The sequence below is a fragment of the Haliaeetus albicilla genome, chromosome 1 (genome assembly GCF_947461875.1).
Source record: "Haliaeetus albicilla chromosome 1, bHalAlb1.1, whole genome shotgun sequence".
NCBI classification, from domain to species: domain Eukaryota; kingdom Metazoa; phylum Chordata; class Aves; order Accipitriformes; family Accipitridae; genus Haliaeetus; species Haliaeetus albicilla.
In genome coordinates this window covers 70,349,041-70,366,302 of record NC_091483.1, presented here as the reverse complement: position 1 = coordinate 70,366,302, position 17,262 = coordinate 70,349,041, and the positions used below count along the sequence as shown (strand labels likewise).

Here is a 17,262-nt window from a genome sequence, read left to right as displayed (position 1 = left end):
TTTTGGTATCTATAACTGCAATGAGAAGCAGAGTTTGGTGGTTATGATTTTTGCTGCTGCCTTTTACTTCTAGCATGAGAAATGACATGTATTTATATTACAGAATTTGGCTTTGTTAATAGGACCTATCAAATCCAAGTGCTCTGCATACTGATGTCTGCTGGCAAACATGGCTTATAACAGTTCTCATGCAGCTTTCAGTGTATGTGCTGCCCTACCGAGGGAGAAGATCAATCATGGGATTTGGAACTTAGCAGCTGTAGGTCAGGTCACGCATCTGAATATGAAGCTCCTTCATATTAATAAAATATCTTAACAACCAACAGCTTTTGGAACCTAATCCATGAAGGAATTTAAGCACCATTCAGGAAAAAAAACCCAACCCATACATAGAGCTCACTCCTTAAGTATATACTTAACTCTAAGCAGAAGATTATATCATTGATTTGCAAGCTTTCTTTTTCCCCCACGGGATTTGCAGTGACCTTTGTAAAATGATGCAAAATTCCATCTTGATGAACTGAAACTAAAACCATTTAAGGAAGGATGGACAGGATTGACCCAGCTCAGTTGTGCCCAAACTTCTGGCTGCAATAGGTTTTCACTGAGAGGCATTTGAGCATTATACCCTGTGGCCCCTGGATGTGTGTCGTTCCTCTTCCCAGCGTGTGTCCACCACCATCCCCATTTATGAATGTGCATTTTGGTCATACAGCAAGAGCACATATGCATCTGGTTACATGGCAGTAAGCAGCGTACGTACATGTTCATCTGACTAGATATGTGTGTTGGCTGAAAAAAGCAACCAGCCTCATAACCTGACATATGCACATGCTTGGCCATACAGCCGGACATAAGCGGTTTGTGCTTCAGGACTGAGCGCTCATCCACGCTGCCGTGTCAGGATGCTGAATGAACATGGGTGTCGTATGATGGAGGAGGGCAAGATGCAATGGACAAGAAGCGATTTGTAGTCTGGATTCATTGGTCTCATGGGCTGGACAAGACTTCTGGCTACAGATTAGTCATTCCTTTTGCTGAATGTAACATCCTTGCGTTGTGGAGTGTATTTTTGTATCTCTGGTGTGGTCAGTGTATTTCCCCATCACTTGGTTCACCAACTGTACTAAGCAAGTGCAATTGTTTCTACTTAGAACTGGCTGCAAAACCTCTAAATGTTAGTAAGAATAAGTAGGACAAACCTTAAAGTGTTCATGAAAGTTCTGCCTACTTTTCTACTCCTTTTCTTCTTTACCATTATTTTGGCAGTTTTTTCTTTAAAACATTCTAGTCTCACATTGTGCTAAATACCACTTCTCCCAATTATTCACAGCTGTCTAAAGAATAACTTTTTTTTTTCTTAAGTAAAAGCAGCAGTGCAATGGAGGTAAAGTCTTGTGGTTTGACTGGGGAGAGTGTTTTGGTTCTCAGGGAATGAGGATGAGGAATGCACCCGTACCTTGTGACTTTTGCTGATATTGGAAAGGTGTGAGCTTGGCTGAGCGTTTTCCTTGTATGAAAGAACTGGCTGCTTATCTGCGGCGCTGGAGGAAGTGGCTGATACTGCTTTGGCAGCGTCTTCAGAGGCCTAGAGAAGTCAAAGGAGAATTTGAAGAATTATTAGGGAATAAAGGAGGTGCAGGGACTGTGTTGTAAGTGCAAGCTCAAGAAGTAAAACACAGGAATTTTCCGAGAGCATTTCAATGTATTTGTGCTGAGCTTAGCTCAGGTCCAGAAGCTTCTTGGGGCCCTTCAATAGCAACAGTAATTTTGGATAATATTCTACATTTGCAAGACATTACTGCACTGTGTTACGTGCCACTTAACACCGCTTCCGTGCGCTTCACCAGTATGTGCCAAGTACAGCTCTCCAGTGTTGATATTTCTGGGTGGATATGGCTGTGTATAAGGCCCAGCCAGGGAACACACTGCAGTTCAGGCCCACAAAGAAAAAAGTGCTCTTCATCCCAGAAAACTCACAGCTAACACGTGCCCAGTGTTTCCTGGCAGATGGGGGCACGCTCTGCCCATGCTCTGAGACCAGCCGGTCACAGCCCAGCTCCAGCTGGAAGCTGTGGCACGGAGAGCTTGGGTCAGTAAAACTGGAGGTGCATCCCCGCTGCGCTGCAGACCTGCCCTTCAGCGGTGGGCTCCTGGGGAGTGAGCCTGGGGTGTTTGCATGGCACAGACCAAAATTAAGTCAGCTGAGAGAATTAAGAACCATTCTCGCTACCCTAATACAAGCGGAAACAAATAGTGAAATTCTGTAGAATAATGGAATGCTCTTATTTCTGCACTTTTACAGTTTTGGATTTGTGAAGCTACACTGTCCTTTTATGCTCTTATTTCATATTTTAACTTAAGGAATAATGTGAATCTGTCTGTAATGCTAATCATATTTTAAACTTCTTTATAGCTTTTATGGCAGTCAGTGTAGGCACGGAGGAATAAGCTTGTCACTCCTGGATGACCTTTTGGAAGGATGTCTTAATTGTAGCAGTTTTTGTTTGGGGTTGAAAAGATCAAGAAGCGATTAATTTTTTGTTTGTGGGCATATAGAAAGATATATTTGTGGAATAGAGCTTGGTCCATCTTCTGTGGGAGTAAATGGCAATATTCAGATTGATTTCTACAGACATGATTTAGATTTGTAGCAAAAAAAATTGGCAGAAGGATTTAAGAGGCAATGAAGTCAATATTATTATGGTGAACAGAGCCTAAGGCACCAGTACAAATTGATGGAAGATTTTTTTTCCCAACAATTTATATCTGAGTTGAAGCAGATTCAAGATTTCTAGGCTTTTGACTGGGTTCCATGCTCAGCCAAGTTGATTTTGAAGATGCAGGCCTGAGCTCCTGCTATGAACACTTGTGACTCATGTTTTGTTCTCCCTAATTTCATATCAGAACATAAAATAAGTCCAAACAGACCCAGATAGTAAAAGGATACCGGCTCACTTCCAGTCATCTCATTACTACGAGCGGTACAGATGGACGTGAGCTTTCATTAGCATTGAGTTCCCTGAGGACCGCAGGTAAGTAAGCGATCTCTTAAGTGATCTTACCGTGGGGGAGGCACAGGGTGCTGGAAAAGAGAGGAAACAAAAATCTGTGTAAGCTTTTTACCTTGTTTTACTAAGAGAAATGTAAAGAGTTTAGATTAAGCAGCCATGCCTGTGTCAACAGTCAAAGGGTTTATGTACTCTACAGCACATAACATCATACTTTAACATGCCGTTTTAAAATCACTGAGGGATAAAAGACGTCTACATAAACCATGAATGCAAGTAAGTGAGATGATGTAGGACTGCAGATATGAATTCTATTATCCTTTAGTTAGTGCTAGCAAAATTGCAGCCTGCTTTTAAAAATATTTTAAGTGGCAAAATGACCAGTAAAAATTTTAATTGATGAGAGATTCTGCTTACCTGGGGTCCATCTATTTTCATTCTTTCTCCTAAAAATAATTATTAATAATCGTTAATAGAGAGCTACCCATATAATTCACAAATAAAGGTATAGCTTTATTCTGGCATTGTTGTTGTTATTATTGAGCATCCAGGCCCATCCTCCCCTCGGCTCTGGCTCTACCTTCAGAATTCTTTGCTTCAAAGTCACGTTGCTGTCCCCACAGCATTCATCCTACCTATCACATCTGTATCTCCATAACTTTTCCTGCTACTGAATGGAGAGCATTAATTTCGGTGAACCTAGGAGAAGCTGGAAGCTTTGGAGGTTCAGCGGAAGATTGTTATGTGTGGGAATGGGGCAAGTCACAGCATAGACTTGAGACAGAAGTCACTGAAGTGCGTATTTATTCTGTTTGCTGCTCGGCACATGAGGCCAATGGGCTCTGAATGAGGCTTATTGGAAATGGAGTGGATTTTGTTTGATCTGTAGTTTATTTAGCCTTTCTTAGGGTGGATTCACGGATGGATTCAGGTGCAACTTATTCTCAACCATTTGTGCTTCTCTCCATATAAAACACAACCCTAGGTGTACTTGGATAATTATGGCAATCATAGAAGTGTTGGGAATCTTCCTGGGCTGTAGCCAATAAATCTTTTTAATATCACTCACAAACATTCATTTCATAGGAGACATAACTAAGAATCAGTTAAAGTTAAAGCAGGAAAAAACAAGGTTGGGGTTTTTTTTCAGCTTAAATTATAAAACAAAGGAAATAAAAAATCGTCATGATACTTGATAAAACAGAGTGAACTTTGGTTTTACCTCTGCCTTTCAGAATGAAACATTTGAGGGTGATATTTATTCAGGTATTGTAAATTTAAATATTGTTCAGAGACTTTATATATATGCTTATCAAGTTGTTTGGGATGCATTTTTTGTCTGTTTTGATTTTTGTACAGACATTTATAAAAATCTTGAAAAGCAATGAAAGTAAATCTATTTTTTGTTGTTTTCAAATTTACCAAAATATGACTGATTATTTAAATGAACATAGGACATCTAAGTAATGCAAAAAGAGATGCAATATATCTTAAGTTCTCCTTCAAGTAAACCATAACAAATGGGTCTGAATAAAAGAATAGTACCTTAAATGTTTACGATTCTCGAAAAGAACTATTGACAAAAATTCTTCTGTGCTGTTCATGCCATCTTGTGGCAAAACCACTTAATAGCACTGGGCGTGAGAGTAAACGTTGAGATACATTTAATAACAGTGTAGTTATTATCTAAAAATAATAGGGTCCTCTATAAGCACTATTAGCTCAGGATGTACTAAAAATATGTATAATTTGCATTCTCAAACTGCAGAGTTTAATTTACCTGCCTGCACTGTCTTTGGTTCATCTTTCTTGATGTCAGCACACATCTCATGGAGGCAGACAAACATGTAAATCCAACCTACTAAATCCTGGTGGAATTTGAAGCTATGTGTAAACTGGCAAACTGTCAGTGGGACCTTGCTTACCGATTTCTGCAGATTTTGAAGCTGGCTTACTTGAATTTCTGTCAATTCAGCTTTTTTACCAGCTGCATCAGGATTTGCTCACAAGAGGCAATCTAACCTCTCATTTTGCACGCTTTATAGTGCCTACTTTCTCATAATCTGTAGGAATTATTTGGCTCTATGTTTTGTATTACAGTATGAACTAAGAGAAAAAAAACCCCACAATTCTGTTTTGCATGGAATTCTTTGCATTATTTTTCTGGCTGGTCAAATATAATACTTACTCTATGAAAATCAGCTGTTACAGCAAATATAAAAAGGAACATATTTTCCTGGCTTGGCAATTGCATTCTTTTTGACCATATTTAGCATATGGTTCAAAGATTTGAAAATGATAAGGAAAAAAACATTCCTTTTCAAGGTTAATCAGATATTTAATCCCTCAGTAGTTGACTTCATGAGATATTGCTACATCTAAAGTATATCAAATATAAAAAAAAAGTATATAGAAACCTACTTTAAAAATAATCTTATGAGTGAGTAAAACCATCAATTAAAGTATTTAATAGTTGGACACCTCATTAGATTCTTGAAGAATAAGATAGCAATCTGTCTCTGATTTCACCACAAGAAACAAAACAGAACAAAGAAAAATTAAAGGTACATTTATGACTCAAAATTATAGGATTTTGAAGCAAATTTGCAGTTGAAGGTAAAGCAGTGGAAAAAAAATATATGCTAGGTGATATACTACATAATTAGCATATTCTTAGTAGGAGAACATTGTCAGATAGCTTTTGTAAATAGTTACCCTAGGATGTAAATCCTTAATAGGAATTGCTAAAGTTGATATTACTATTTAAAAATAGTTATTAGATTATGCTTTACAATATATTAATACAAAATGCGTGAGAAGGATAGGGAGCCAAAAAGCATGAGGTCCTGAGAAGTAAAAAGCATAGCAGGGATCTTGCAGCTTTTGGTGGAACACTTCAGGAGACACAGGCTCCTCCCCCCACCCCCCCTTATGTCTTTATAATTGTAGGGAAAAGGAAAACCTGATTTTAAATGGAATGGCTTGCTTTTCTCCCCCTTGAGGAACAGGGAGCTCATGAGATAAAATGTATCTCCTTTTGTAAATAATTACTTTGATGTTAGATAGATAGTTGAAACAGTATTGCAAATTTGCAGTATGATTATTTTGGAAAGCAGCTGCTGTTCTGAAAACCATGTCTATTCTATCACCTGTAATCTCTGCTTATGTACAAAAGCTAAAATGTGGAAGCAACAATTTCTATTTCTATTTTTTGCAGAAACAGTTATTTTTTTATTATACCTCTAACACTTGGCACGCTTCGCCCCTCCAGAACAGATGTGTGTTTCTGTTAATAAAACAAAATAAAGATGTGATGTTAGTCATCATCCTTGAAACTATGGCTAGTAGAGATGGTGCTGCTCCTGACTGGGATGCCTCTAACACTTGGTAGATCCCCAGCAGTCAATAAGTGAAGGCAAGTGGTGAGGACATTGGTGCAAAGTGAAACAGGAACAGCTCACAGGAACTTGTGTGACCTTGTACAGTCGAATGTTACGTGGCTAAGACTTTGAGTAGACTGCACTTAACTTTAAATGATATTACAGAAAAGGGGAATTCTGTTTGTGAATAGGGTTTAAGATCTTTACTTACAGCTGAATATTGAGGGGGCTGAGATGTGTGCTGGCTCTTCATTGGGGAAGTGGTACTTGAAGGCCTTAAGCAACGTTTATCTGTAAAAGAGGAAGAAAAAGCAAGCCTGAGTAATTCAGTAATACTATGTCTTAAGAAGAAGAGGTTTTAATGTTCAAAATATGTTTGTCAGGTCAGATCTTGCCATTTTTATAGCATTTTAATTTTTTCTTTTTCAGAACCTAACCATCATTTTAGTAGCTGTGTTGAGGACATAAGCATGACTCTTGTAATAGTTTTACAGTTAACCTCCTCACTGTGGAAAAAAAAAAAAAAAAAAAAGCCTTCATAAGCTGTTACACAGTTAAGGCAGACATTTGACCTAAACTGAATAGATTAGTGAATCTGTTTTTCATTTGAACCTTTGCTCTTGGCAACACCGTTGTGTTGTTCTGGTTTTGTGAGGGGTGTGGGGGAGTTTACTCTCTAGAGAGCTTTTTAATTTTTACTTTAGATTTTAATAAATACTGCACCAATGGCCCTCTAAAAGAAATGCAGAGGTTGTACGCTAGCATGTGTTTTCGAGTCATTAATTTTATATCTCAAGGGCATTGTTATTTGTCTAGGAAAGATGGCAAAATGGGATGTTAGCATTGAGTTTTGCCTTTCTGAAACATGTTTTCAGACTTTTCCTCACCTTGTATCCTGCCACATTATAGTTACTGGGCATAAAACACAGGCAAAAAGCAGCTTTTTGTTTAATGTGTTTTCTCTGAAATCAGAAAACAAAAATGGTGTGGTTTTGGTATTTCAGGACAGTCTTACATAAACAAAGGATGCTGAATGCTGACTGAAAGTCTTTATTGCTAACCAAGATAAAAACAGCACTTGGAATTTACTTCAGATTTGCAAATAAAATGCACAAATGAGTCTTTGGAACATAATGTAGACTATCTGGATGTTCAGACTGATTGTGATCTGCTCGCACACTGATAAATTTACTCACATTCAAAGCCATCTATTTGTTTAGACATCAAACTAACTCCCACAAAAATCAGTAGAAAAATCTTTGCTGACTTTGATGTGAACTGGAGCAAGATTTCATACATATATTGATCCTGTATTTTCAGATATTTTTGGTTTCTGGTTTCCATTCTTCCACATCTAGGATTCCCCCCCCCCAGATTTTTAATGATTTAAAACCTCCACAGAGTGTTTATAATGGCTTCCAGCAATGGATAGCTGGGATGACATTTCACTTCCGTAAACAGGATATTAATTGGCTATGTATGTTTGGGTATTAAATGTGACTTAGAATGGCTTTAGTAAACCAAAGCTTGATTAATGCAGCTATCTTGCACGGTTAAGAATGCCTGAGAAATACACTCAAAGTAATCGCTTATTACTGCTATTGGAAGTGGCAGAGAACACCTTAAAAAAGAATACTACATTTCTTCATCTGCAAATTATCGTCTGGAGGAAAGTTTCCTGTGTTCTTTAATATGTTTTCCATCTTAAATGTTTCTAGGCTTAAATAGCAGTGGGCTTTTCTGAAATGGTTGTGGGTTTGACCAGTCAGTTTTTTGCACGTTCCAGGTGGCATGGGATCATAGAATTTCTCCCATGAAGGTAATGTTAAAATTACAAAAGCAGCATGTAATTATTTATTTAACATAATTTAATGGAAATAAGGGTAACTGTTGAATATGAAGATGCAGACAAAGCTCTTCTCTTGTTCCTGCCCACCAGTGTTTTATTCTGCAGTTGAGCCATTTAATTTTAAAAAATATCTGGACTGAAAACCCCAAGTCTGTACTGTTCCTATTTACTTCTAGGTTTGGCTCACTTTCTGCAGACAGCAAAAGTTACCTGCATATTCGGATTCTTGTAGAGGTTTGGCAGGAAGGATTCTCAAAGCATGGATGGCCTCCAGAGTGGAAGAACTTACAGTCTCATAATCACCTTCTTCCTCCTCAGATACCTTGGAGGATGATTGTAAGTCACTCTTGCCCTTCATTGTCAAATCTTTGTTCTGGATAGAAGAAGAGATACGAAGATAATACAAATAAATTTAAGTTCAGGATTAATTTCAGATTTGGAAATATTTGATGAGCAGAACCAGACATTTTGGTGCACAGGAAATTTTCTGATGGAAATGGAAGGGTTGGAAAGTAGCTGAGCAAGGGTTTTAGGGATTTAAATTTTTGATTTGGATTCATAAATTATCCATTCAGGAGGCAGTTTAGTTCTCTCTCTGAATTTGGCCTGTCACCACTCTTGAAAATATAATGAGAGTGTTTAATTTTATGATCATTGCAGACATTTGAAACTGTGCCTTTCATTATAATATTATCCATGTGTTATTTGTATTGTACTGACTGTTTACATATGTTACTTGCAAGAATATATTAACTAGCTCATCACAAATGTCACACATTAAAATATAAACATGCAATGTTTGGGGGAATTTGTGCTAGCAGATGTGCAGTCCAAGTGAATGCGATTGCAAGTATGTATTGAAAAGTGGAGTCCACAGAAATGTGGTGCTGCGAGTGACTCAGGATGTGTCTATACATTTGTACTAGGTTTGTTCAAGATTTTATTCTCTGGGGTCCTGCTCCACCCTTATACTGACTGTTTACACGCTGGAACCTAACTGCTGGCTTCTTTCAGGAGGAGACACGCACCAACAGCACAGAGCTGAGATTACTGCTGAGTGAACTCAGCTGAGGGTACCCAGTGTCTTTGTAAGTCATATTTTGCTACCAGAGACAGTACAGGTGCACCCATGCACTTGGATCTTCTCCAATGTTTGTTTTAATCTCTTCTTGAACTCACTAGTAATGGGGAATCGATAGCTTCCTGAGGTGTCTTCTTCCACTAGTTAACTGTCCTTTCAGTTCACGCTTTTTCTCTTGAGTGCTACAAATTAAACCAATTTGTTTTACCCTCCAAGGACACTAAAAAAATTGATTACTAGCCACTTTATTTCACCCTTTATTATGTTTAATGCCTATAATTATATTCCCTTTTAGTCTCCTAAGTAAGTACAATTCTTTAAAGCTTTCCCAAGTTCTCAACCAACTTGAAAGATTTTGAACCTCATATCCCCAGAATTACTCTCCTGTGAACTCTCTCCGGGTTGTACACACCTTGATTACAACATCAAGCAGACCTCCAAGAAGTGTTCTTGACAGTACATTTCAGGGTGAGGTTTGTCTTTTTATAGCAGTACTTAAAAAATACCACCACACCAGACAGACCCCTGCAGGATAACTGGGTTTGCAGGCTCTTGTGCTGCATAATTCTTTCCAGTTCAGTAGCAGACTACTATCAACTAGGCTGAGAGTGGATATTTTTTCTGTCAATTGTGCAAACACTTCACACATTTTCATATAGACCAGGTTTCCAGGTTTCTACTTGTGAGACTGTCTTCTAGGAAATGCCAAGACCTAACAAAAATCAAGATACATCACATCTTTCTCCCCATTATGGTTGTATTTCTGCCGAGAAGGAAATTACTTTGGTCTGAGAAGTTGAGGAGATGTTCTTCATATTCACATTAGCAATTTTTTACATAATCAGACTTACTATTTCCAAAAGATGCTTTCAGACTGACTTTGTTTAATAGTCTCTCCAGGTATCCAATGAACCCTCAGAATTTGCTTGCTTTCTTGTAAGAAATTGAGGTTACCACTGTTCTTTTCCATTGCTTTAGGAACTCAGGACTCCTTGGAAAGTTCCCAAAGATAATCAATTAATGTCTCAGAAATTACTTCAAATACTTCCTTAAGTGCTTTAGCATAAGTAAATATTATCCTGGATGTTCTTTCGCTGTTCCGCTCTGTGCTATTACTGCCTTCTAGTTGGTATTAATCCCATATAGTGTCTGATTGTAATTAACCTTTCTATGAAAACTGAAGCAGCCAAAGTATCGATTGCATCAACCTTCTTTAGTCACCCTTTACTTGTTCAACTTGCTTATTAAGCAATAGACCTCTGCTTTCTTTTCATCTTTCTCTGACTTGTAAGGTATTTGCAGTCTTTTCTTATACGGCTGAGATGAAACTCAAAACAGCTTTCAGATACAAATGGGAAGACATTGAAATGTGTACTGTTAGCTTTTCAGCTTTCATTTGCATTGGTTACATATTAAACCTTGAGGTTTATGACTTACATACTTGTTCAGCTTGACTTCTGTTATTTTCACATGATTTTATGATAAAGGTGCATTTTAGATTCAGACCATAAATAGGGAATTGACTAGTGAGTGAGTCACTTCTCTAATCAAGCTCCTACTAAAACAAAGTTTTCATATATACTTCAGAATTCTCGTGCTTTATTTTGCATTAACAAGCAGTGAGGATTACATTTTCTGTTACCAGCATTATAGCCAAGATGATATTAACACACATCAGGAAGTGAAAGAAAAGTAAAATTTTAGGAGGATCAGTATGATACTTACAAAATGATAGGCATTAGCAGGAATAGTTCTTCTGTTTTCTGTGTGAAATGGAGAAAAAATGTCAGCAGGTGTCATTCTGTAGAAAATGATATAATAACTAATAACTTATATAAAGAAACAAAAATCTGCCAACTGCACAGTATTTTACAGATACTAAAGCAAAGGAGATGAAGCAAATCCACCCATGAGTTTGCTGACCTATACAGTGCATGAGGAAGTAGCTGGGTGGAAATGGGATTCACAACCACTAGCATGTCTAAGCCCTCCCACAGAAAATACCCAGAGAAGGATGTGCTTGAACTCCTCTCTCTTCTGAGTTTTGCTGCTTGGTGCAGAACTGTAAGGGCTCACCCTGGTGAGCTGGGGATCCTGGTCTGGAAATTCCTCTTCTGAATAGAAACATACCTTGTTCCTTTAGTGGCAGAAGAAAATCTGATCTCCTGCTTTCAAGACTGAACTGGGACATAAGTTGTGCTGATGTCTGTTGTGTAGTTGCACAGCACTTGCCCAGGAAATTAGAGTCCTGGTTTCAGCTCGAGAAGCTCCAAATTCACAGCTCCCAAAACCGAGAACACTCCAGCTACCAGGCTATAAACTATTGTAGGTAGTGGCTGTCTGCCCATGGAAGTTGTCTCATGGTATAGCCAGGAGAGCATGAGTTACAGGGCCAAAGAGCTGGTGAACAGGAGAACAGGAGAGTGAGTTTACTTGAGAAGAGACTCCCAAGTTCTGCCCTTAACCTGATTTACACATTTAATCCAGTGACTGTTTAATGCAAAACAGCCATGGTACGTCCTTGCCTGGTACATGCTCTTGTTCTGGACTGTTGAAGCAATCCTTGCTTAGGCTGCTTGTAGCCTCACCAATCTTGCATCTGTGGCTACATAATAGCCTGATTTCAAAAGCAGAGCATGAAAGTCCTTCTATTAAGCCTAACCTATAATATATAATTATAGCATGCTCTAATGCTTAGGAGGAAGGGCGAATTGTAGACTGAAACCCTTTTATGCCAAGGAGAGAGTTAAAACCAGACCCACTTCTTGCCTGGGTGTTGCACCCTGTGTTGAAGTGGGTAAAGGATGGGCAGCATCCCACAACCCTCCCTTCCAGCTGTGTTTTGAAAGGAGCCAGTCTCTACCTAAACAGCCTCTTTACATTTGTCACTATTGTTCTTTTAAGGTCTGAATATTGCATGAGCCTGGTATTGCAGAGTTTTGTATACCCCAGCAGATGGCATTGAATGTTCATTTATTCAATATATGTAGTACTTTTATCTCTGCTCAGAGGGTCATTCGTGGGGGGCGGGGGGGAGCTGTTCATGCAAACTGGTTGTCTGATTTTCTGTTTAGTTCTGCTGGTGCGAATCAGAAGTAAGCCCAGTTAAATCAATGACATTACCAAGGAAAACCGATGCAGACGAGGATAACTAGGTGGTACCAATATAATAATGAAAAAAGGCAGTCAGTGTCTTAAACTGTAGCCTTTTTACTTCTGTTAATAAAAAATGGTTATTCTATCCTCAACAATAAGAAATGAATAACAGTGGTAAGCATTGAAGCTATTAGCCATACATTTCATGGCTTAATGCTAAAAGAGGACTGTGACAGAAGACTTTGGGGTGATTTATTGCTATCCAACATCAGTTTACAATTTGAAGTCCAGGTTAGTTTATAATCTATTCTGTTACACAGGAATCACCAGAGTTTGGAGGAAGTCCAGCCCTCCCTCTCCTTTTCTTCTAATGCCTCCTTTGCACAGCACGAGTGAAAGGAGAGGCAGCGTTGCTGCTCTCCTGCGGGCATTCCCTTTACATAAGGTGAATGCCCAAATATTTGCTCTGTGCTAGCTGAGGAGTGCAAATCAGCGAGAAACCGCTCCTCCTGTTATTTAAAGATGACATTTTGGTAGTGAAGATGAATATTTCACTCTTGTCAGCTATGCTGTACTTATTGGGCCTTCAGAATGAGAAGTGCTGTGTGCCATCTGGGTAGTGGAAGACCATCGAAGAGGCTCACCACTTTGGGGGAGACTATTTCTGCTCTTTACTATATATATCACCCTGGAACATCCAGTTTTCTGCCTTCTGGTGCGCTGGCTGTTGTACAGGGATGAAAGAGGGTAGAATCTTTGTGCTAGGTAGTTGCAATCAGCTGGACCTTCTGGCATCAGTATTTCTTCACTGCAAGCTAAAGACTCAGAGCTGGCAGGAGTCAGTCTCCTCAAGCTATAGGGACTGGTCATATTTTATTCAGTCTGAAATTTTTTTGTTGCTTTGCTACATCCTCTGTGAAATTAATAAATGGAGTATATCAGTTATAACAATAGCAAAGTGTTGTATTTCTTTGGCATATGCATGGGTGTGTTTCTGCCAGCTGAGAGAGAATGCCTGATGTCAAAGGACAAAAGGGAAGAAATTAATTTCTCTTTAATTTGCAAGGGAATAAAATGGTGTGCATTTTGTGGCAGCCTTGCCTGCTTTTCATAGTGACCTAAAAAAAAGTCTGTTCAAAAGGTGACAGGTTAGCAATTTGTACATGAATACTCAACGTCAGAAACATAGCCCTTCTTTAAATGAGAAAGCAGAAAGTAAATCTCTTCCCATTGACTTCTGTGAATCTATGAATGCACAGTGTTTTTTTAGTCACTGTTTTTCATGTTTCAGCCAGTAACAGAAAGCAATCAAGTATTGTGGGTTGTGTTTTAATAAACCTTGTGATCCTGACAGGGTGTCTCCTAACCACTTCAGTAGAAAAAAAATAAGCCTGGCAATGCTGCAAGGAAGCACCTCCATAGAAGTTTTCAGAGTCACTTTTTCTGTTTGGTCCAAAAGTATCGTGTAAAACCTTGTCCTGTTAAGTATATGGGCATCTTCCTCTAGCTTAGAGAGGGGTTAGGTAAGACAAGTAGAAACTTCCTGAATTGCATAGGTTTAATTCCAGGACCAAGCAAAAGGCTAGGCAGGCTTTGCTTCAGAGACTGTGAAAAGGGCATGTGAATAATTGCCAGTTATGGTGAGCTTCTGTGATACGGCCAGCTATCCACAGACAATAAAAGACTTGCAATAAGATGATAGACTGCTGGGTTTTATTTTTCCAGAACAGCTTTTTCCAGCCCTAAATCTAAATCTTCTGTATTATATGGATATTGAATGTATTTAAGCAAACTTCACATAACACAATAAACATATGGTATACCAAATAAATTTGTCTGGCTAGTTGTGCTCCTATTTAGTTAGATAATTTTATATGCTTTGCATTAAATATCTCTTAGCTCAGCTACCGTTGTGAAATACGGTATCATTTTCCACTGATTTAAGTAGGAGCAGGGTTTTACTTTTGAAATCAATGTGATTTAAACACATGCTTACTACTGCCCATAATCTGTCATGGAATCAGATTTAGAGATCCTGTCTCATTGTCCCATTGTTTTGGAACAGCAAACAGCAAGAAGAGGGGAGTCCTTCACAAGTGGCGGCAGAGGAAAAAGGAAAGTTCCCTCAGTTGCTTTCCAGAAGTCATCAGCCAACATAATGTTTTCAGTCTTCAGCAAGAGGATGACTTATTGATGGCTTTTTGCAGTGTATAATGTGAAGCCAACATTTTTGGGGGCAGTCTGGAAGTAAACACCTTTTTGCTTTCTTCATTAGTGCGTATCCAATTTCCACTTGGTGGGTATCCATTTCTTTTCCTCTTTTCTTGCAATTCATTTTAACTTTTATGATCTTACAATGTTCTTATCTGTCACACCTTGCATGTTACAAACTATCACTGTCTCTGAGTAGTAAGTATGGTAAAAAACATGCTACGGTACTTCCTTTTTCAGTACTGAAAGAATTTTACCTTTTGGAGGTACATCCAGATTCATTGCTACACATATGTTTGGGCAAGATCTAAAGACATAAAAAAAAAAAAGAAAAAAAATCCACTTAAATATTAGAAATTGCTATTATTCTATGAAACTTCTCAAAGAGTCTAACTTAACTGAATGACTGAAAGCTACAAGGATAACAATTAAATTTGAAAAATGATTTGGCAGATTTGGAAATTCAACAATCTTGGGTCAAACCTTCCATTTTTGTTCACTTACAGCTCCAAGTTTGGTGCAGTTACAGAAAGCCCTACTCTTTTTGCAAACATTCATTTTAGACATAAATATTGTAACAGCCTTATTGATGCTTTAGCATATTCAGTATATTGTTGGAGGGATGAATTTGCTTAGGGAGATAGGATAACGTCTCTTTTAGCATGCAGCTGTGCCACTGCACACGGCTCCCTTCCCATTCTGCCAGCCAGCAGAATAAGTGTAACAATTTCTCCTGGTCCTGATATGGTATTCTTCCATCCTGCTACTACTCTGCCATAGGAAATATCTGAGATATATTGAGTGTGGAAGAAACACATAAATGGATCTTGACCTTACTCTGGTGTCCTGGATGATGGTTCTCTCACTATCACCCTCTTTACCCACTGGACCTGAGCTCTGTATCAGGCCGTCCAGCAACATTTATGGATCATTGCAGTAGTAGTACATAATATTCAGAAACAACAACAAGAAATATTTTGCAATGAAGATGTAGCCAGGGATCACATTAGGACTGCAGTAATGCACACTTATTGTATCTAGTATCTAAGCATCCACCCTTGGATTTGTCTGAAGTTTGTGCAATACCAACAAAATCTTTGAGTTTTAACTGCCCCACTCTTCAGATTGCAAAATAATTTAGGTTAGCAGCAGCCTTTGAACAAAGAGTGAAGCTGAGTGGTTTCCTGTTCAGTGAGCAGGCTGTAAACCACACTAGAGTCATCTGGTCTTTCGCTGTCTGCTGTTTAGAGCATGGACACATCAATAATAAACATTTTATTGATGTTACTTATCAATGCTTTAAAAAGTAATTTATTTACTTACTTATTTTTTGGCAAAGTTGTCTTCCTGCTGTCTGAATCTGCTGGGCGATGTACTATTGTTTTCCTGTTAGCTCTGACAGAATTGAACAAAGTTTACCATTAGCAAGCAGCAGTAAGTAGGGAAGAAATGTGAGTGCAAGCAGAGCTGAAAAACAAATTTTCAAATCTGGGAAATACATATATGTAAATAATTCCCTTCTTCTCTACCTCAAACATTTCCATTCTCTGACTATTTTGCTGATTTTCTTGTTTTCAACTATTTGGAAAAAAGAACAACGGTTTCCTGCTGAGAGAAGGAAAAGCTGGAAACTGAATTCCTGCATCCAGTGTTTTGGTTTCTTTGGAGTAGGGTACTTATTAAATTCTTGTACAACTGAATAGGAATTAAAACCCAGGGGCACCTGTCCAAGATCTCTACTGCTAGTAAAATACTTGCTAAACACCAGTGAGGTAGCTGTCAAAGCAACAGAGATCAGACCTCTTGGGCTCTCTAATTCTGGTTGCTCTTGAGCCCCACTTAGAAAGAGAACTCCTTATTTTACTCATGTGAAATAATAGTGATCTGTAAATCCTTGAAACAAACACTGAGATGATTTCAACTTTTACCCTTTGCCTACCAGAGACTTCAGTGTTTGCAGCAAAAGAGTTAGGATTATCTCACAAATAATTCCTACAGATTGTAAATATGATCTTGAACAAATGTGACTTGGACCTAGTCCTTCCCAAATTCCTTTAAATTCACAGTTCCTATAATCAGTGTTGCCAAATCAAGTTACAATTTTTCTTTGTAAACATGCCTCCAAATCCTATTAAAAAAAAATTAAAATTGAATGTGCATATTGATAATTAATTTCTCTAACTCAGTGTGGAAATACTAAAGGGCAGAAATGCAAAGTGCAAATTTTAGAAGAATGAGAAGATATGATTTTATTTTCAGCTGTGGAGTTAGTGCAAGAGGTATGATTGAACAGTTGCTATAACTATAGAGAATTTTGGTTAAATGGTTAAATCCATACTGCCAAGTTATTTCTCTGCAGCATCAGGAATACAAACAGGTAACTGATTTCTGTCATCTCTATGCTCTCCATCATTCATGTATAATTTTTTTGTCCTTTAAAATAACAATTTCATTCTTTGCAAAACTCTTCCTCCAACTCCCCCTATGGCAGTGTGTATTACAAAAGCAAAAGTCTATTGCATATGAATATTATACATACAGTGAATGTAATTTTTGTGTGTTTGAATTTACTGCATTCCTCCCTGACCCTTCTGGTGGTGAATTTCCCAACATGGGCCTGAAAAGTGACCTTCT

The 17,262-nt window shown here is 38.2% G+C and overlaps 1 protein-coding gene across 2 annotated transcripts in view; it reads right to left on the bottom strand.

Annotated features, from left to right (window-relative positions):
- The window catches only part of CLNK (cytokine dependent hematopoietic cell linker), a 34,782-nt gene extending 18,563 nt beyond the window's left edge, over window positions 1-16,219 (bottom strand). The window contains exons 1-9 of one of the 2 annotated variants that reach the window (XM_069793546.1): window positions 15,952-16,219; window positions 14,886-14,935; window positions 11,047-11,084; window positions 8,451-8,613; window positions 6,603-6,682; window positions 6,252-6,297; window positions 3,429-3,457; window positions 3,066-3,085; window positions 1,460-1,588 (exon numbers count right to left, since the gene is read on the bottom strand). In XM_069793546.1, the coding sequence (XP_069649647.1) occupies window positions 1,460-1,588; window positions 3,066-3,085; window positions 3,429-3,457; window positions 6,252-6,297; window positions 6,603-6,682; window positions 8,451-8,613; window positions 11,047-11,084; window positions 14,886-14,910 (530 nt within the window). In that variant the 5' untranslated portion in view covers window positions 14,911-14,935; window positions 15,952-16,219. Of the gene's footprint in view, window positions 1-1,459; window positions 1,589-3,065; window positions 3,086-3,428; window positions 3,458-6,251; window positions 6,298-6,602; window positions 6,683-8,450; window positions 8,614-11,046; window positions 11,405-14,885; window positions 14,936-15,951 lie in introns of those variants that run through there. The other variant, XM_069793536.1, reaches the window with a different exon arrangement.
- Window positions 16,220-17,262: the final 1,043 nt, after the last annotated feature.